This window comes from Pyrus communis, chromosome 2, assembly GCF_963583255.1.
Source record: "Pyrus communis chromosome 2, drPyrComm1.1, whole genome shotgun sequence".
Taxonomy (NCBI): domain Eukaryota; kingdom Viridiplantae; phylum Streptophyta; class Magnoliopsida; order Rosales; family Rosaceae; genus Pyrus; species Pyrus communis.
In genome coordinates this window covers 34470211-34492327 of record NC_084804.1, presented here as the reverse complement: position 1 = coordinate 34492327, position 22117 = coordinate 34470211, and the positions used below count along the sequence as shown (strand labels likewise).

Here is a 22117-nt window from a genome sequence, read left to right as displayed (position 1 = left end):
TATTAAGAGACGGAAAGTAGACCACCTTGCCTTTAAACTATACATATCAAACTGTAACTTAATTAGCTACTAAACCAAACAAAAGCATGATTATTACGATAGGCAAATCCTTTTGCTACCATGTTTTTTTTTTTTTTTTTCCTCCTTAATTATGTTGAAATGAGAATGGGAGTATGTTTGAAAAAAAAAATGCCAAAAATCTTGAATAATTGATTGGATACACCAGGGGTACAGACTCATCGTAAACACATTGCATAAGCTACGGAGGCCCAGAGCCAAGCCGAAATGACGGACCCCGACATTGTAAATTATGACGAGCTAACTGATCAGCCACCACATTCACATCTCTCAGTACATGTCTCACCACAAGCTGACCACATAAGAAAGGTTTAATCACATCCATATGAGGTGACGTAAAGGGAGTCTGGCTGTTGGGCTTAACACGTAAGAGCATTTGTGATTGTTGGGCGTTACAAGTGGGGACCTGGCTTCTTTGCCCTTCCAATTTTCATACACTCTCTCATCCTCTTTTATTTGTGCAGTCACGGTTAAACCACGTCAACATTTTATATCACTATTGTTTTTTGTTTTATTATCTCTATAAAAAAATCAATGCAAAATGTTGATTTGGTTTAACCGTGATCGTACAAAATAGAAGGGGATAGGAGTGTACGGAAATTGGGAGGGCAGAGAAGCCGAGTCCCACAAGGGGACGGGACAATCTTCTATGATATCATGAAGAAAGTTGAGGTTCTATCATAAAACCAATATGAGGAATTTCCAAACTTAGTTATAAGCCCATGCAAGATCCTTTATTCCTTCAATGAGGATTTCATTCTCAACAACTACAGCCCTACATAGCACTTCCTTGGAATCTCTTTTGTTTTTTTTTTTTTTTTTTTTGGTCAAATGATAGATTTGTTAGATTTGATGTTAGATTAGAGAATCAACATGGTTCATACCAGCATTATGATGCAAAAATAACACTCATATTCACTACTGTGATAGAGAACCATTTGCAGCGCTTCCTTAGAATCTCAAACCACAACTCTATTTCTTGGTAGACCACCTACAGGATGAACCGCTCCATCGACGTTGACATAAAACTTTTCTAAAAAATTCTTAACATGTAATATGATATTAGGAGCTTGATTTTTGCAAAAAAAATCTTTTTACACACCTCTCTACTTTCCAACAAACTCTACAACTCCTCTCAAACTTAGGGAGACACTGTTTGTAACACCCCACATCATCTAGGGGAATGGATCATGTAAGCCTTATATGTATATTCCCATCTCTACCTAGACGAGGCCTTTTGGGGACTCACTGGCTTCGGATTCAATCGGAACTCCAAATTTAAACGAGTTCGGGTGAGAGCATTTTATGATGGGTGACCCACCAAGAAGTTCTCGTGTGAGTTCCCATAAACAAAACCGTAAGGGTGTGGTCGGGGCCCAAAGCGGACAATATCGTGCTATGGTGGAGTTGAGCCCGGGATGTGGTAGGGGCCCGGGCCGGGATGTGACAATTTGGTATCAGAGCCAATCCTTGGCGGGAAGTGTGCCAACGAGGACGTCGAACCCCTAAGGGGGGTGGATTGTAACATCCCATATCGCCCAGGGGAGTGGATCATGTAAGCCTTATATGTATATTCTCATCTTTACCTAGCACGAGACCTTTTGGGGACTCACTGGCTTCGGATTCCATCGGAACTCTGAAGTTAAGCGAGTTCGGGCGAGAGCATTCCATAATGGGTGACCCATTGGGAAGTTCTCGTGTGAGTTCCCAGAAACAAAACCGTGAGGGCGTGGTTGGGGCTCAAAGTAGACAATATCGTGCTACGGTGGAGTTGAGCCTGGGACGTGGTGGGGGCTCGGGCCGGGATGTGACATTGTTAAAATCCAAGAAATAGGCATTGAAATTTAGAAGAACTTCACAAGTAAGCACATTATTTTGTCCATCATATGTAAGCACATGAGATAAATACTAAGAGCTGTCTTGTAGTTCGATAAATTGGTACTACATAACTACAGTATGGATATATTGCGGGGGATAAAGCTCTATCGTGATAGATATAGAAAATTAATTGGATTATCCCAATCTATGTACATAGATAAGGTGCTAAGTAGGTTCCAGATGGAACAATCTAAGAAAGGTTTTCTTCCTTGAGCCATGGAATTCACCTTTCTAAGTCCATGGGACCTAAGACTCCTGAAGAAATATGGCAGATGAGTGATGTTCCTTATGCTTCTGCCATAGGAAGTCTCATGTATGTCATGATATGCACAAGGCCTGATATTGCATATGTTGTAAGCATTACTAGTCGATATCAATCTAACCTAAGATTAGAACATTGGGCAGCTGTCAAGACGATCCTTAAGTACTTAAAAAGAACTAAAGACATGTTCCTCATTTATGGAGGAGCTACAGAGTTGCGAGTGGAAGCCTATACAAATGCAAATTTCCAATCTAACGTCGATGATAGAAGTTCCAACTCCAGATATGTGTTCACTCTGAATGGTGGAGTTGTCAGCTGGAAAGGCAAGAAACAAGATGTAATTGCTAATTCCACGACGGAGGCCGAATATGTCGCTGCAGCTGAAGCCAACAACTAAGCGTTCTAGATGAAGAAGTTCATTACTGAACATGGAGTGGCATTTAAGCATATTTCATGTTTGAAAATAATTTTTATTTAAATCGACTGTAACCTTAAAAAGAAAAAGTTTGAGAAATAAGGTAATGCTAGGAAACTTAAATTTATAGATTAAATTTTGTAAACTAAAAAAACATGAAAGTTGATGATTTGATTATTAGTTAAGCGTTGATTAATGTGCTTATTTTTTATTGGTGACACATCATTTAGTTTTCAAATTTTATCTCCCTAGCATTACCTCACCGAAAAATGATCCTTCGGCTAGCTGGTCATAAGTTATTAACTTTATTTTATTTTCTAACTATTATCTTCATCACTTTTTTTGCCTATATAATTGGACCCCTGTTGAAAGAAATTACAAGTGAAACATTATATCCAGCAGTAGTCTTTGCTTCTACCCTATATTGAACATGGCATCTTCAGGTGTTGAGGGAGACAAGTACCGTTCGTATTTGACTGGAGAAGGAGAAAAGAACACCCAGTGGAAGTTTGGTGCCCCTACCTATGAAGTTGTTAACAAGCTCTTTGAGGAAGGCAGAACCAAGGTCTCTCTCTCTCTCTCTCTCTCTCTCTCTCTCTCTCTCTCTCTCTCTCTTTGTATATATGCGTGTGTGTGATTGCTTGCTATCAATTGTAGTGATAATTAACAATATACTAATTAATTTTGTGGCGTGTGTTTGATTTTCATCATTCCCTTTCTTTTTTTGTACAAGAGGTGTACCATTGCCTTTGATGTATCAATTAAAACCTGTGTCAAATTCAGATATGGCCACCCGGGTCACTAGAAGAAGAGGTGCAGAACCTTGTAAAGACATGGGAGATGGAGCTTTTCCATAAGTCCAACCTTGATGATATCAAATCAATTGATCCCAACACGTACACTTTCAGTCTAAATGGTAATAATTAACCAGTAGCTAGTGCAATCCAATATTCTTATTAATTAGGTACTTAATGTTTTCAGTATATAATTATTAAGTATTAGTACTTTGATGATTTGATCAGGAAGGAAAGGCATAAATATTGAAGAAATAGGGAAACTTGGAGGAGGATATAACCCTTTGCTTCAGACCTCACTGCCTGAGAAACTCAGGGGATATAATCCAGATGAGGAAACAGCAGAATCATCCCACAAGGCTTTCACAACAACATTCCCTCGTGGGTTTGCGTTGGAGGTCCTCCAAGTTTATTCAGGGCCACCAGAGATTATCTACAAATTCAGGCACTGGGGTTATATGGAGGGCTCTTTCAAGGGCCATGCTCCCACTGGAGAAATGGTTGAAGTCTTCGGAATGGCCATTTTTACGGTACTTTTCTAACCCTAACTACTCGGCCAATCCAACGATGCTCTCACTTTTATTTTTAGTTACAAAGGAGGGTTTCGAACCCAAATCTCTAGCTTAACGAGGCTTTCATCTTGGGGATAAATTTTAACACACGTATTAGCTAGATCTAGGTTTTAGAATCAAAGAAGTATTAACACAAGTGTACACGTTTAACAGTTTTGGTGGACCCCTAAAACCCCACCAAAAAGAAGAAAATTTTTATTCACCGAAACATAATAATTACGCTGTGTTATTAATTTACCAGTTATAACACAAATGAATTTTTTGTATTTTAGGATATCGTATTCTTAAGTGTATATATATGCTATATCATAAGTGGATATGTGATGTGGTAATTACACTAGTCTTACTAGAAAAGTTTCTCATTATTACGTCACGTAATATCATAGATTGACATGGCTTAAAAATATTTCTCCATATTAATTAATTATTTCTCCTTACTCACCAAACAAACAGGTGGACGAGCACAACAAAATTGTTAAGGTGGAGTTTTTCTATGATCCTGGGCAACTTCTTGGAGGTCTTTTGAAGGGTGCGAAATTGGTTACTTCTTCCGAAGAGACAGCTTCAAGCTGCCCAGTCCTGAGGAGCACAGGGTAACTCATCCATAAAAGATAATTGTATTGCTAGCCAATCAATAATTTATGCCCTTATTAGGCACAAAGGCTAGCTATATCTGTTTCGAATTTTTATGAAGCTGTTTTTTATATGGAAATATCAGTGAAGTACTTGTGCAATGTTTCAAAGAAAAATAAAGAAGCTTTGTATGAATGCTAATGCATTTTTTTTTATTTTATATGCATCAACCGAGCGATAGCAGCTGCATATTCATGTCTACAGACTGATCAAAACATTGCTCTAGAATTATACTATTTGTGATACGAGAAAGACTTATATGAAACGTGTTTATTATTATTTGACTTTTTTTATCTACTAATGCAATATTATATACAAGTTTTTCTCTAAATAAAAAAATATTATTGAATCAAGGTGTCTCATGATAGTGAAATTGTTTCATTTAATTGCTTTCACTGTACATAGGACATGCAGAAGCAAGGGTGGTGGTTTTGCTACCTATAGTTAAGATAACTGTCTATACTGATGCCAAGAGGGCACGTTGACGAGCAGTGGATCTTTTCTTTGCTCAGTAACGTGGGACGGACTAAAAAAAAGGAACCGACTTTGTCATTTACTTGGATAGTCAAAGAAGTACGAATTAATAAGAAGAAATGTATGAAAGAGAGAGAGAGGAAACACTATGTATGTATAGTTTTTTAATTAAAAAAAATTAATGAAAAAGGTCGGGACGGACTAAAAAAAGGAACCGACTTTGTCATTTACTTGGATAGTCAAAGAAGTACGAACTAATAAGAAGAAATGTATGAAAGAGAGAGAGAGAGGAAACACTATGTATGTATAGTTTTTTAATTAAAAAAAAATTAATGAAAAAAATTTGAAAAGTTTGAATTTTAACGATAAGGACAAAATAAAGGGTAAAGTGAATAGTATCAGGATTAACTTTTTAGTGTAAAAATATGATTTTTCGTTAAATGAACAGTACCGCGGGCTGTTCGTTATAACTTCATTTTCTAATCAATATGTCAAAACAGTTTTTTTATAAGGAAATTTAGTAAAAGGTCGATAAATTTTTTATTAATGAACCATATATCAATAGTCAATTTTTATGTTAGACTTAATCAATGAAATATTTTTGTTAATTAGACATAGGTCAATCAGGAATGTTACATGGGTTTCAAGCCCATATAAAAGTTATAAAATTACTTTTTTGCCCCCAATTAAATCATAAAAAGGTTTATGATCGTCTCTCTAAAAAATCCTCTCTTTTCTGTACGTGAAAATAACCCAAATGTTTCTCTCTCTTTCGTTGATAAATCAATACAAGCCATGAATCCATAACTGAAACCTACCAATAATCTCTCTCTCTCTCTCTCTCTCTCTCTCTCTCTCTCTCTCTTTCTCTCTCTCGTTGATTTATGAATCAATACAAGCCATGAATCTATACTTGAAGGGCCATCAACAAAAATCTCTTTGGTTGTAGCAATGGGCATGAAAATCTCATCACCGCCATTAAATTTGTCGTTCGACTGTTATATCTCATCGATCTGCCACTGAATTTCATTAATCCATGGCTAATCTCATTGATCATTGGCTAGACAAGCGGTTGCCAATCGAGTTCATAATAACAATGAGAGCAAGAGGGGAGAGTGTTGTTGATTGAATTCACGTAGAAAGAAGTGATAGAGGAAGGAGAAAGAATGGCAAAATTGAAATCAGTTTATTTTCAATTTGGGTTGTGTTTTTGGAATGTTCAAGTTGATTTTTTGGGTTTTTTTTTGTTGGGTTAGAGGTTTGGGATGGAGAATGAAAGACAAATTGGTTTTCGACATGTTTTAATTGAACCCCAAATCAGATACTGCATAAAAAACAGAACCATAAAACGGACGTTGCATTGTAGTGTTTGAATCATAATGTCAAAAGAAGAAAAAAAGAAAAACAGAGTTAGGAAATGAACACTGCATTGACGTGTCTGAATACAAATGTAAAAATAATATAAAAATAGAACCAATAAATGGACACAGCATTGCAGTATCTGAATCCAAATGTAAAAAAATATAAAAACAGAACCATGAAAATGACACTGCAGTGTTTGAATCCAAATGTAAAAAATAAAAAAAATAAAAACCCAAGAAATAGCCACTGCATTGCAGTGTGTCTGAATCCAAATGTAAAAATAATGTAAAAACTGAACTAGGAAACAAACACTGCATTGCAGTGATTGAATCGAAATATAAAAATCAAGAGTCGCATGATGAGTGATGGAAAAAACAGAACTAGGAAATGGACACTGCAACACAACATCTGAATCCAAATGTGAAAAACAGAATCAGGAAACACACTGTATTGCAATGACTGAATTCGTATTGACCTATTCTAAAACTATAAAAATATGAGAAAGAGTGTGTCTGTCACATCCCAGCCCGGGTCCCCACCACAACCTGGGCCCGCTCCACCACCGTAGCACGATATTGTCCGCTTTGGGCCCCAACCACGCCCTCACGGTTTTGTTTTTGGTAACTCACACGAGAACTTCCTAGTGGGTCATCACGCCTTGATTTCGGTCGAGATGTGTCAGTGTCAGTTCAAGTGGGTGACAACTGTAGTGGCAGATTTTGTAATCATTGTTTATTTTAGGGAATTGTTATTAGCACTCTAAAAATCTCATTCTACACTCCAAACTTTCTATATTAGGAAAGAAAAATACACTTGTGAGGAGTGTAAAATGAGATTTTTGAAGTGCTAATAACACTTCCCTTATTTTAAATGCATTTAAGTATCATAATACATAATTGACCTATTTATAATTAACATAAATATTGTTGATCTATTGTCAATATTGTAACTTTTTATTGATTTTATACAAAATTACCCTTTTTTATATGTACGTAAGGTTAAATCCATAAAGAAAATAAATTCATGCTAACAATTTGGGAAAAGTCAAAGAAAGAAGCTTTAAATTATAAGAAAATTAATGAAAATGGCTTCAAAATTTTGAGTTTTAATAAAAAATTATCCTATAACTTTATTTCATGATAAGGACAAGAGAAAGAAAGGAAAAAAAAAAAACCTAACTAAAGGAGCGTGCAAAGAGCATCCAACCAATCCTTCAGTTGCATAACCCTTTGACATAATCTAAGCATATTTTATTTCTCTAAAATTAAAATTTCAAATTGAAGTGGGTTATGTTCGATTCAGAATCACATCTGGGGCGGTATAGTTGGGAAGAGTCAGTCAGGTGTGGGTTGGGATGGTTGGGGGTAGGGGTGGAGCAACTTCATTGACAACATCGTTGGACTTATTACCCATTTTTCTAGTAATGGTATTGAGCTATTAGCCATGCATGACTTTAACTGCGTGGACATTGATCTCTATCATTTTTTTTATTTTATTTTATCTTTTTATTGCATTATGGTGAAAGAACTTGAAAATCCGGGACGAGCATCTATTGTTAAATTTCATAAACAGTGTAGAAAATTTCATAAATAGTGTCTTACCGTTAAGTTTTATAAACAGTGTAGTATCGTTAAATTTCATAAACAATATAGTACCATTAAGTTTCATAAACAGTTTGTGTGGGGGGCGCATGGGTCCGTGCGTCAATTTTTTTTAAAATATTAAAATTATGACTTTTTCATTAAAATCTAAGTTTTTTTTTTTTTTTTTTTTTGTCTTTTTAATTAAAATTTAAGAGTTTTTCATTAAAATTTAAGTCTTTTTCATTAAATAAAGTTATAACATGATTTTTTTATTAAAATAAACTTAGTCAAAGCCATTTTCATAAAAGTTCCCTTAAATTATACTGGCCTCTTCACACATGCATATGAGAGGCATTTTTGCATCGCAAGCGCTACGCGCCTCAAATATGTGTTGTTTTAGATATGCTCATATTTATTAAGTGATTATTTTATAAATTGTGGGTGTGTGTCCATCACAATAATTTCTTATTATTTTCAATCATCTAACTTAGTCTTTTTGCACCCACCCATTGTACACAAAAAAAGAAATTTATAAATTGCACACTACCCATTCCACAATTTTTTTGTTTGGTTGATAGAATTTGGTTTCACGAACTGAACTATGCTTGGTCATTATTATCACTTTGGTAATTTCTGATTAACAAAAAAAAAAAAAAAAATGAAGTTAATCAGTGTAGTTAAAATTCTTTTATATCCATCAGTATCGTTTTACCCTTATATATTGTACATGAAGAAAATCAAGAGTTAGGTTCCTTAAAATCAAGAGTTGGGTACCTTAGTCAATAAGGGATTAAAAATGGTGGATTTCATTTTCGTTTACTATGATAATGGTGTTATCGTTATGCATGCCATATTGGCATGTTCATTGAAGAATTTAGCATCCAATTTGCACAGATGTGAGTAATCTCTCATACAATTTTTCCTTCAAAACAACAACGAAGATAAAATAGTAAAACAGAAACTGTGACAACCTGTCTCTAATTTTACGATTTTATAAATTTTAAAAGAATGAATTGACGAAAATGCCCTAGATACGAGATTATTGACTTTTGTTGACCGTTAGTTTGTGACGCGTATGAGTTATTACTTTACTATACTCCTGAAGTATTTGACGGTACGAACGCGTAGGCACAAGCAGAATCGAAATTGGAGCTATGATGAAGATTTTACAGAACTACGAATCCGAGAAATACTTTTGTGAAAAATTACTATATTATATATATATAAATATATAATTTTGATATTTTGATATTTTGATATTATTATTTTAACATTTTCTACTTGGATATTTTGAATATTTATTAATTTATATTTGACTTGTGGGGCCTACACATCCCAAAACTCCCCACTCTCTTATTGCCATGTTTCCTCTCTTCCACCACAAATCGGGACTCTCTCTTCTCTCTATTCTCTCCCATCTCTCTCACTCTAGCACTTTCCTCTCTCTCTCTCTCTCTCTCTCTCTCTATACAATCATCGGGGCCGAGACCGAAGCACCACCATCACCACCGCCCAAACCAAGAGCACCACGAGTTTCGTCTCGTCCTCATGAACCCAGAGCACCTAACCTTACCTCGAACTTCCTTCCGGATCGTCGGGATCGAAACCCAAGTTGAGTCATTACCTTTCAGGCAATTTTTCGGCCAAACAATGGCAAGCTAGCCGTCGAGAAAGGTACCGTTCTCTTCGTCTCGTCGAGAAGTATGATTTGAATCACTCGATTTTGTTGACTATTGAAGAAGTTGAACATTTAACGTTTACCAAAATTCCAACGACCTCCGAGGCTTTCGAGGCATTTTTCGACCAAATCACGATGAGTTAGCGGTCGAGGAGGGTACTTACCTAGTTTAAAGTTTGTCCAGTTTTTTTACTAATCACCCAGTTTTCAACTAACCAGTCACCTTTCAGACGAGATTCAGGCCATCTCCGACCACCATTGGACTTCCAATAGGTATAATCTTATTCTACACTTTCCTAGCTTCATTTTGATATATTATGGTTTGAATTTGGTTAAGAAACGAAGAAGTTACGAAACTTTGAAAATTGCCTAGATTTCCGGCCAAAAACCCAGTTTCTGGTGGGTTTTCGGGCCATCTGGTGGACCCAACCCAAAAAAAAATAAAAAAATTCCAACTAGATCCGGATCCGAACCCGAGATTCGGCCCAAATTCATTTATGAAATTGGAGGGAATATTCTCTTGGAATATTTTTTGTGTTGACTTTTATGAAATTTTCTCGAAAATCCTCCTAGGCTAATTTCGACGTCCCGAGTCCCTTTTTGACATCTATTTAGTGAAATTCTAAAGTTTTAACGTAGTTGACCGTTAGGGTGTCTTGGTTGACTTTTTACAAAATTTGCTAGGACCTTCTTTAGCGTATTTCGACGCCCTGATTTCAAATCTACACTCCGTTCTCCCAAATTTAATTGCCTTAGTGGAGTTTACTAATGGATCCCAATATTATGCTTAGGTGCAATTACTATTGGAGACTTCAACTTTGTAGCTTGAACGAAGGTGACATCACAAGTAATTGTGAGTGGGTCTTTGCTTTTAAATAGTATATATTTATTTAGTTTCCATTTATACATTGAAAAATAATTTCCTACGCATGCCTATGGTTAGACTAATGTTTATAAGAATTAGCGAAATAACGAAATTTACGAAATTATTCCGAATCTTGCAGATGCACATCTATGAATACTATTATGGGATGCCTTAATTAAATTTACGGCTATGATGAATGTTATGTTGACTAGAATTATCGAATCACTGTGGCATGACTACATTTATGTTATCTGCTCATTGTTTGCTGCACCAGTGTTAGTACTCGCCTGGGCCAGAACCAGTCTTTCATGTGTATGTGCACATCGCATCATATGCTCACTTTAGATTCATTGTAGGTGCTAGCCCTGTCCTAGATTGCTATAGGCAATTAGGACTCGTATGTTCTACGCATAGCGCCAGTCTTCACGTGATTGTAGTACTAGAGCGTATATCATTGTTACACCCAGTTCTGTTCATGTTAGAATATCTCTGTATGAACTTGTGTGTTAGCATGTGTCGATGAGCACTCGATATGATATGTTTGCTTATGCAAGATTATGTGATTACGGAAGTCATGTATATATTTACGAATTTTATGACGTATTGTATCTTGAGATATTGCAGGCTACGGTAAGTATTTTCATACTATACATATGAAAACTATACTTTTTACAGCGATGGGTTATAATGTTTTCAAAAAGGTTTTTATATAACTTTATTTTTAGACCCACTCACCCTTGTTTTTCACCCTTCCAAGTTTTAGAGACAACGTTTGTGTCGACGAGGATTTTTGGAAAACACTTATATCGGAGACTACTCCCAATGGTATAAGCCTTATTCTAATTTTACTGTATTTTACTTATTCTCTGACATCACGTGTGAACTGGGTTCATTCTCGCTCACAAGCGCACTCTTATATTTAGGCACTTTTAGGTTTAAATTTATTCACATTTTCTACATCAGTACACTTTATGGCTTCGTCACCCTCCGGGTGTCGGCCAACACAGCTCGATTCAAAGTTCAAGTGGACATTCTGGGTCGGGATGTGTCAGAAACTATTAAAAAATATGAAAATATGACATGTAATTTCATTTCTAAATACATGCTGATAACATTTAATGTCCTTAAATCAAAATTTTCAAATTCATAAGTTTTCAGTCAAAGTTATAGGCTGGCTAGGGATGAACTCCTAATATATGAAGCAAAGAAAAATATGGACAATATGTACATATGTAAACACATGTCTACGTGTGAAATCAAAGCCATGCTTGTCACCCATTTGCTTGCAGCAATTGATGTTTTAGATTTTCATGGTTAATCTGCAACCAATGATGATAAAATAATAAGTCTAACTAATTACGATGGGAATAATGCACTATAATGCACAATCCCAAATATAAAGGTTGTAAGCAATTTAATCTAAATACCTTTAACTTTGACAATTTTTTCGTAGTAATACTTTTACTCCAGTTACTTTTAGAATACTGAAAGATAAATAATTTGTCAAGTTTGAGGTAACAAATTGCAATCATGTTTACAAAATTAAATAGAAAGAAATGTTACCTTAATCTTTTACTTCAACCTTTGTAATTTGAGACGGGTCTGATGCTTACAAAACTGATACAAAATGCAATTTTATTTCCATTTGAAAATTGAATGCAATTTGAATTTATAGTATACTTCCGTATGAAAATAAGAGAAGAGTTACCGTATTTAGAAAAGTTGTTTGGTCACTATTCATCTTTTTCCTACACTCATAAATTGTTTTTTTTTTAATTTTTAAATTTTATAATTTGAGATAATTAATTTGTAGAATAGAGAATGCCATTAAAAATAAATAGGTAAGAAATGGTGTTGTACCTAATTTGTTGGACTTTATTCCAAATATGTATGATTTGAAGAGTTGTTGAAGGTTTTAATTCTTCTATAGCCTTTTTCATGTGCCACCTATATATTAAAGGTATATATAATGTTAGATTTCTTGTAGCAAATTTAATAAAGAATTTAGAATACATACTGCTCATGCTTCTGAGAATCAGTTGACTTAGATCAGTAATTTTTACTTCGACAGATATCTCCCAACTAGGTGTAAAAATAGAGACACATATGTTTGTGTTCTTATTAATAGGTAGTTCCTTCTTCATTTTTTGTGGGTATTTTTGTAAATATCTTGAGAATGAAAATAAATCATTTTAAAATTACCATAGCACACGTATAGCACATTAAGATAATCAAAATTGAAACTCACAATCTAACCAAAATTTAAAAAATGCAAAATGAAGATTTCAAAGGAAGAAATTAAAAGAACCCAGCTGAAGCTAAACCTGGGAATTCATACAATTACATATTATGCTTACATGGAAATGTGTAAAATGAGTACAACCATGCAGGGAAAGGAAGTGAAAACCCACCAATCTCATACCACTGTGCTTCCATCACCATGCTTCTAGTATCCAATTAATGACAGCATGCATGCTAAAAATTGACGGAGATGGGGATTGAGCTCATATCATTAAAAAAGATCAAAGAAAAAGAACAACTTAGAGAAGTGAAGGCAGAGCAAAAAAAAATGGGGAGTATAAGATTTGGCCACATAATCAAAGGAGATAGGGAGTACATATAATAATATTGTAGCCGAAATGGAACAAATGGGAATGTACGTGGGAACTAAGAAATTACTGCTTCACCGTTTTTTTTAAACTAACGATTACCTCTATCCCTTTTCTCCCACATTATTATTATTATTTTTAATATAATTTTGTTAGATATTAATATCTCCTCCTAAAATGAAGGAGATACGTTCCTGTTCATTTATTTTTTTTTTAACTTTTTTTCCCTTTTTTTTTTCCAATAAAACAAATTTTAATTTTATGTTTAATATCTGTCTCCTAAAATGGAGAGCAGTTACGTTGTTTTTGTTTAATATAATTTTGTTAGATATTAATATTTCCTTCTAAAATGGAGGAGAAGTTATTCACAACATTCCTGTTGTTTTATTTGTATTTTCGTTTCCTTTTTTTTTTTTTCCAATATAACAAATTTTAATTTTTTTGTTTAATATCTCTCTCTCCTAAAATGGAGAGCACTCATTCACTATGTTGCTTTTTTTTTTTACTTAATTTTTTAATATTTCTCTCCTAAAATGATGTTCAGTACAATTATCTCTGACTTTAATATCTCATCCTAAAATGGAAGAGTTATTCATCACGTCCCCTACTTTTATTTGTTTCTTTTTGTTTAATATAATTTTGTGAGATATTAATATCTCATACTCAAATGGAGGAGTGACCCATCACGTCCCTTTACTTTTATTTGTTTTTTGTTTGTTTAATAATCTAAAATATAGCAAGAACCGTACTAATCAAAATGGAAGCATAAACATTCTATGAAATATTTGTTAAAAATCATGCATCAAGAAATTAAGGTGAATAAAAGAGAAGAATAACTAAAAAAGAAACCCGGCTAGTCAAAAATTTTTTGAGGCGCTTTCCCATAGATATCTATTTAAAAAACCACACGATAAATGCTCATAGCAGTTTCAAAAATGACGCCACATTCATCCTCTTCTCTTCCGAACGGTTTTGCCATTTTAGTTTGGATTATCTTTTTTTTTTTTCTATTTATTTTAATTTGTTTTATTTTTAATATTTTTTTTGTTGCCTTTTTATTATTTATCTCTCTCTCCTCTCCATAACTACTAACTTTTAGAGGATAATTATCATGATTTTTTTATTTTAATTACCATGTTTTGTTTCCAATACAGTTTCTAATAAGTTAAGTTCTTTTTTACATTTTTGTCCTCATTTTTTGGATTTTGATTGTAAAGGAAACATAGGGATATTCTTGACATTTTATAATACTTCACCATTTTGGGGCCCTCGCTTTATATATATAGATAAAAGAAAAGATGTTGAGGAAAATTCAAAGTTAGAAACAAATTTTGCTCTCACAAGCGGGAAGAGAGGTTCTCGTAAAAGAGGTAGCACAAACAGTACCAGTGTATTCGATGAATAGTTTCAAGTTCTCATTGTAATTATGTAGAGATTTTGATTCAACGCTAGCCAAATTTTGGTGGGAATAGAAAGATGAAGAAAGGAAAGTTCATTGGGTGAGTTGGAAATCTCTTGACTTACCTAAACGAAGTTCATTGGGTGAGTTGGAAATCTTTTGACTTACCTAAACAACAAGGTGGAATGGGCCCAGAATCTTCAGGAGTTTAATTTAGCTTTGCTTGCAAAGCAATGTTGGCGTATAATTCATAAACATGAATCGCTATGTGTCAAAGTACTGAAGGATAGATAGTTTCCTAATACCTAATTCTTGAAAGCTAAAAAAGGAAGCAGGGCATCATAGGCGTGGGCAAGCATTATGGAAGGAAGAGAGGTATTATTGAAATGTGCTAATTGGCAGGTGAAGGATGGTAATTCAATCAGATTATGGAAAGATTGGTGGCTGCCCTCAATACCAATGGGACATCCAACCCCAATTGAAGATACTGAAATTGACATAAACCAAAGAGTGAATTCTATAATATGCCAAGACACGGGAGAGTGGCAATCGGAATCAATAAGATCACAAATTCCAGAACATGAGCAGGTGATGATAAAGGAGCTGCAAATTGGGAATACCCAAAGCGAAGATAGGCTAATATTTTTTTTTTTAAAACCTTATAACAATTCCTTTGGCCTACGGATAAAAAGAAAATTAGAATGTGAAGTCGGAGTATCATGGCTACATGACAAAGAAATCAAGAATAAACCCCACCATCCTTCTTCATAGTTGCTGATAAGCAATCAAGTATGGAAATTAATTTGAAAATTAGAGGCTCCCCCAAAATTTGAAACTTCACTTGGAGGGTTATGAGAGGGGCTAATGCTGCAAGAGTAAATCTTAAAAAAAAAAAAAAAAAAAAAAAAGACATTTATCAAACGCTCTAATATGTCCTATTGCAATAAGCAGGAGGAGTTCGTTGAACACATGCTCCTGCTTTGTCCATAAGTGGATTAGATCTGGTTCTGGGGACAACTTAATTATAAGGTGAATAAAAATGAGATTACAACTTTTGGGGAATGGTTAAATACTTTATTATGTGCTGATATGAGAAACAAAAAGGAGAAAGCAAAAATTATGGCCCAAATTGCTTGTACTTGTTGGCAAATATGGAAAACTAGATGTAATTTAATTTTCAATCATAAGGCTATTTTGCCAATGCAGGTTATACAGGCTATATCTTGTGCTTATTGAACATATTTGAAGGCTAAGAAGAGAATCATCAAAATCAAAATATTGGGACACAAAGAAAAGGGTGGTCACCTCCTGAACATCCTTCCTTTAAAGTACATGTTGATGCAAGCCGGAACTAAACAAGCTTGTGCAGGAATTGTGGTAAATTACTGGACAAAATGGGGAGAGACAACTCTATTACTATTTAATAAGAAAGTGAAAAAATGGACCTATAGTACAAATTGTCAATTGATGTTGAACCCATAAGGTTATATATAGGCATTTGCAACACAGTGAAGTACATTCACACGATATGACACAAGGTTCCTAGTTGAAACCTAAAATTTTAATACACTCTTGTAAACATGATTTTTCATTGTGAAACTTGTTCATTTCAGAGGAGAACTATATATTATACAAAGGCTTATGAAATACCATAAGCGTATTTCCATAAGTAAATTCCTCAAGTATACATAGAAGCAAATTGCTTTGTATAAATTCCAAAGGAGAATGTGTCATGAAGTGTAGGAAATCTCTAAAGGATTTAAATTGCTTAAAGTAAGTACTGAAAGGGTAAAGCAAAAATTATGTACTCAATAGCAATGGATGATATAAATGGCCTTATTGAGTACTATCAATATGATATTGTGGCAACATACTAAATATCTTGCAAAAGTTGCTATTAGGATAAGACTCCTGAAGAGTCTAGAAAAATATAAAGTGTTGAAAGGAATATTGTCTTGAGCTTTAGATCAAACCATATACCAACCCGATTCTTATCAATCAAAATGTTTGTGACATTAAAGAACCATATGGATTGAAAATTATGAGTTGAACACTCAAATGATTAACCAATATTTAGACACTATGAAAGATCATTGATTCTCGTGAAGGAAACGATGAGTTGATATTTGATCCTGAAGTATCACATATTGGTGAAGTATGTGCCTTACTGTATCTAGTATGGTACACTGAATCAGTTGTTACATTTCCTATGAAGCACAATACCAACATATGAGTTTTAATAATGAAGTAAAGTTTATCTATTGATATCTCCAAGAAATTATAGAAATGTGCTTGTTGTAGTCAAAGAACTCGCTAATAGCCATGGTCTTATTGGGCAAACAAAATTTAAATATCTCTCTAGCCTACATTCAAATCGTTCTCAGAAAAGATTTTTATTTACAAATAGAAACATATTGATCCTACAACAATCAAGAAAGCAAGCATTCATTGCTACATCTTCATATCACTTAGAAATACATTTGTTTAATAAAGACATGTGACCCATTAAAATTTGGAGCGCATGTGATTCGCCTTCAAAAGAAAACGCTCCAACTATCATGCATGGTATTAGATTATATCAACTTTTTAATCAGTCAGATTGAAGAATTCGAAATCAGAGGGAGATACCCATCAGGGGGTGCATCCAAAACAGATCAAGATTTAGTAGATGACTTCATCCCTATGCAAGCAATGGCATCATGCATGTGTAAGCAATGATGTCATTACCTATTCATTTGCCTATATAATGAAGGCCAAGGCCACTAGTAACAAAAAGGAAATGGAAAAGAGAACATGAAAGAGGAGAGACAAAAGAGAAAAAATAAAAAATAAAAAAGAGAAATATAACAATAAGCTATAAGGCTAGAGATGAGAGAAAAATAGTGAATGTTATCTTTGTACTCCTATTATTTTAGATAATGTGAGAAAATACTACTACTGCCCTGAGGATGCAAGCAGCACACTTGCCGAACCTAGTAAATATTTTCTTAGTTACTTTATGTTCCTCTGCACACATATTCTCAATTTCACAACAAATTCTTGATTCTTGTTAGTTTTTTTGTTTTTTTTTTTTTCTTCAAGAACGGGGAATATAAGCCAAAATGCAAACCATAAAACAGCAAGAGACACAAAACAAGATCAAGAAACTCTAACAGTGTCATCAACGACAGCTAATCTAATCCAAACAGGAGGCTTATCAAATACAAAACCGCTAATATTCATATTAAAATTCCAGTTAGCCCAACTAATCCGCCACAATATTTTTCTCTTTGTAAATGTGTTTCAACTCACACCTTCTTAGCTATCTCATCGTTAATTTGTAGTTATATATGCATAACTGTGTCCAGAGAATGAAAATTATCAACTTGGGTTTGCTTCAACAACATAACAATAGCCTTGGAATCCATCTCAATGCTAAGATCAGTAACACTTATCAAAAGCAAGTTGTAAACCAAAGTATAAACTCCATAGTTCAACATCACAAACCCGCCCTTGCTCCAAATGAACGACAAAGCCTCCTAACCAAAGGCATTATGATCCATCCACGTTTAGCTTACAACAACCTACATTAGGAAGATACTAAGAAAGTGAAATTTGTCTCTTCACATGTTTAATGAAAGAATTTACAAAAGCCTTCATCCATTTAGCCACATCTCTTACAATGTGTTGACCCTAAAAATTACAAAGCCTACGCGGCGCGCAGGCCAAATAACTAATAAGCTAACTAAGTCTTTCGGTTGAATGCGGGGCGTGCCAACTCGTCGGCCGAGGAGTAAAATTTGTTGATGTTGCGTTGAGCACGTTGCTGACTTCTTTGCGACTGCGGCCGAGATTTGGTCGAGGAAGGAACAAATCTCGGCCTTTGGATTCTCGAGCCTGAAGACAAGGCTGGTAGTTTTGCGAAGTTCAATATCAAATTCGGCTCTCAGGATGCTGAATGTAGTAACCTGGTAACACCTCACTTCGTCGAGAAGGCTAATGAGATGACCTCTGCCAATAAGGATTCGAAAATCCTTCTCGACTGAGACTTGGATAGATAACCAGTCGGTCTCGACGCAGTGCTGTTTATCCAAACTGAAGGTGCTTCAGGAACGACTGATTCTACGGCAACAGTGCTGTTTATCCAAACTGAAGATGTTCGTCGGTTGCCTTCACAGTGCTGTTTATCCAAACTGAAGATGTGTCGGCGGAAAAAAGAAAATAAAAAAAATCTCAAGATGTTTGAGAGGTTTTACGCAGGACAATTGTATGTTGAATTGAAGGTCCTTCGAATGATGCACGTTGCCTTTTATTTATAGTACTGATATACTGGCTTTGGCGGCTGACACTTGTTGGATACCTGTTACAAAATCCAATCGTTTTCAAACTCATAAAGAAATTTACGTTACGCAGGCCAAAGCCCATGCTTTAGTCATACCATCTCACGCAAACTGAAGCCACGTGTTCATTTGCAGCAACTTGATATACTGTGATTTTATCTCCAAGTCTTGCAAGTGTTGTCATCTGACTAAAACTCTTAGCATCCTGCCAAGGATATTTGGTCCCACCATCATAATCTTTTATCTCTTCATGCATGGTAAACCTCCTGCTGCATCACGTCACTATTTCCATGTTCCTCTAAAGTCTGAAACCTTTCATCCAAATGGTTGGCTTTCCAAACAAGATAAAAGCCTATCTTGACTTATCCCATCGTAATTAAAAACCTAGCCTAGCTAGGCTTTCTTTTCTTGTCATAATTCTATCACTCATCCATACATCCTGATCCCATTTAATGAATTTCAAACCATTTAAAATTCATTTCTGACTACCTATCAATCAACCTAACCTACTTAGGCTTTCTATTCACCATTATCCAAAATTTGCAGATCCATGCTATGCCATGTGATAAGATCCCAAGCCGAGTTGCTCTAATCCACATGGTACACTGCTAACAAATCTAAATTAAATCGGACTGTTCTACTTGCTTCTACATTGGGACTATGATTTTTATCCCATTTATTTTGTATAAAAAAATTTGAGATAACTTATTAAAAGATAATTATTATGATTAAAAACCATAACATTATCTCAAAACAAAATTATCTTAACTTTCTTATCCGACGGTCTAGAATCATGCTTACTCAACGGCCTCGATTGCATAGGCCGATGGTGTAATTTTAGGTCCAAACACAATGATCGCTTTTTTGGATCAACCGGCGTGAAAATTTTGACATAAAAAATCTGCTTACTTCTCCATTTCCAAATATGCCAACATCCAGTCCTTAAAATCAAGATTCTGGGCTTTCCTCGGTTTTCTTGAAACTCTCATAACTTTCCAAATACACATAGGTATGGGACAACCTTTGAAAATATAAAGTATTACAAGAAAGATTAGAAATTAAATTTCTTCTAACTCACTGCTCAAAGATAAAGTAATTTCCCTTTACTCATCAACCAAAGAAAACTTTTAGCTTAGGTCGAACATTAATTTTCCAAATAGAATCTACAAGAAGTATCAGACCAATCCCCTCCGTTACGAAAAATGTTATAAGTTGACTTGACTGTGGAAACTCCATTAAAAGCACATACCCAAATAATTTTATCCACACCTGCACCAGTAGTACTAGCAGACTAACACATAATTTTTTTAACCATATCCTCTGGCAACATATATCTGAGTTATTAAAATTTCACCAACCATTATTTAAAAACTCTGAGACAACACAATCACCATTGGAGACATTAGCCAATTAGAGGGACATTTAAAACCCATATATCCTTCCAAAACTTCACTCTCTCACCATTACCATTCTGCAAATCAGGCATTTTTAAGAAGATTAGCTCCATACAGAATCTCTTTCCAAATAAAAGAACATTCGGTTCCTTGATGAATTTTGAGGTTTAAAATGGAAGAACCTTTCAAATACTTGACTTGATAAATTTGAGACCAAAGACCAGTCTCCTTAGGATGAATTTTCCACCCTAACTTGGCCAAAAGAGCCTACTTCATTACACTAGCTCTTAATCCCCAAACAATAATGTCACCATGAGGCATCCATTTCCTATGCAAGAAAGTCTTACCTGCCAATTCATTCCAAATTCCTGTTGAGAACCAGAAACTGCAAAGAAAAAACGAGTTTTAATGAAAAGGGCTTGTGCTAAATTTAATTTAACAAAAAACCGTCATAAACTATTATTTAATCAAAAGAGCTTCATATTTAATCATAAAGACAAAACTAATTTATATGAGGCCCCACAAATGTTGAACATACATGGGCTGAGTTAAAAGCCCAACACGAAAATAGGTAAATTTCAAACTCTTGCCCCTGATGGAAAACCAATTCCGTCAGCCAATTCCGTTAGAAATTATGTCACCCGAACAGGCAGCCATTGGGCATGTAATCATACACCAACAATTTCTCCTCCCTGGCGAAGTAATAAGCCCTCAAGCTCACAATGTTGGGATGGCTGAGTCGCCCCAGCACCGCCATGTGCTGCTCGAACTGAGTCTTCCCGCCAATCTGAGCATCATTGAGCCTCTTAACCGCCACCACATTGCCATCGTAAAGAACCGCCTTGTACGCCATCCCGAACCCGCATTTCCCCAACATCTCCACGGAGGCTCTGAGCAAGTCCTTGAGCTTGAAACGCTTCACTCCTTCGAAGGACACCATCCGACCCCGCTCGAACACGGGTTGGCCGAGTAGGGGCTCGACCAGTACACGATCTTCTCATTTTCGCGCTACCACTTCAGTGAGGATTTCCCGATTTGTTCGGCGTTCGCAGGCAATGAACTCGGCGACGTGCTATGATGGTTGGGTTAGCAGCAGGCATTACAGGAGATGCAATGGCTGCGTCAGATCTGGGTTGGGTCGGGTCGTTTGATGAACCCTTACAGCTCTGCACGACCCGCATAGACCCGGGTTTTGAGCGAAAGCGTTACGGGGAAAATCGAAAAAGGCTTGGGTATTTCGCCGGTCAAACGGTTCGCAGCCACAATGAGGTCCTGCAGATTCGGCAGGCTCAGAGGAGACAACCAGATTTTCAGTAATGCCGCTTTGCCGGATTTTCAGTAATGCCGCTTTGCCGAGTTTGTCTGTGATGCCATTGTGTAGTGGGTGCAATGGAATTGGGGATCACGGAGGAGACAACCAGATTTTTAGTAAGAGGAGATGGACGATTGTCTTTTTGTTTTTGTTTGTTTTTTTTTTTTTTTTCTTAATTGTTTAACAACATTTAAAATTATTACTAGAAAAAGAAGAGTGGAGCTTCCAAGATCTGCTGCCCATTATTCCTGTCTGTTCTTAGACTCACCTAGAGAAAGAGAAGGTTAGGTGCTTTGATAGGGAATGGTAAGTATGCTAGTTGTTTTTTGCCGTGCACTTTCGATCGATATTTTTTTTATGAATTAGTGCGACATGGCAAATACACACTTGAAACAGAAAATAACGCATTTGTCACGTTTGTTTGAATAGGAAGTTGGTTTGATTTTCTCTATTTTTATCGGGAAATGACTTTTATGGTTTTATTTCTGAT

At 35.3% G+C, this 22117-nt stretch overlaps 2 protein-coding genes across 2 annotated transcripts; both read left to right on the top strand.

Annotated features, from left to right (window-relative positions):
* The first annotated feature begins 2195 nt into the window (after positions 1 to 2195).
* On the top strand, positions 2196 to 2615 carry LOC137725102 (secreted RxLR effector protein 161-like). Its single transcript, XM_068463698.1, has one exon. It carries the CDS (start codon positions 2196 to 2198, stop codon positions 2613 to 2615), a length of 420 nt encoding a protein of 139 aa, XP_068319799.1.
* A 359-nt stretch (positions 2616 to 2974) lies between these two features.
* Positions 2975 to 4767, top strand: LOC137726482 (pathogen-related protein-like). The gene is made up of 4 exons (XM_068465418.1): positions 2975 to 3198; positions 3417 to 3549; positions 3656 to 3957; positions 4453 to 4767. Exons 1-4 carry the CDS (start codon positions 3064 to 3066, stop codon positions 4594 to 4596), a joined length of 714 nt encoding a protein of 237 aa, XP_068321519.1. The 5' UTR covers positions 2975 to 3063; the 3' UTR covers positions 4597 to 4767.
* The last annotated feature ends 17350 nt before the right edge of the window (positions 4768 to 22117 follow it).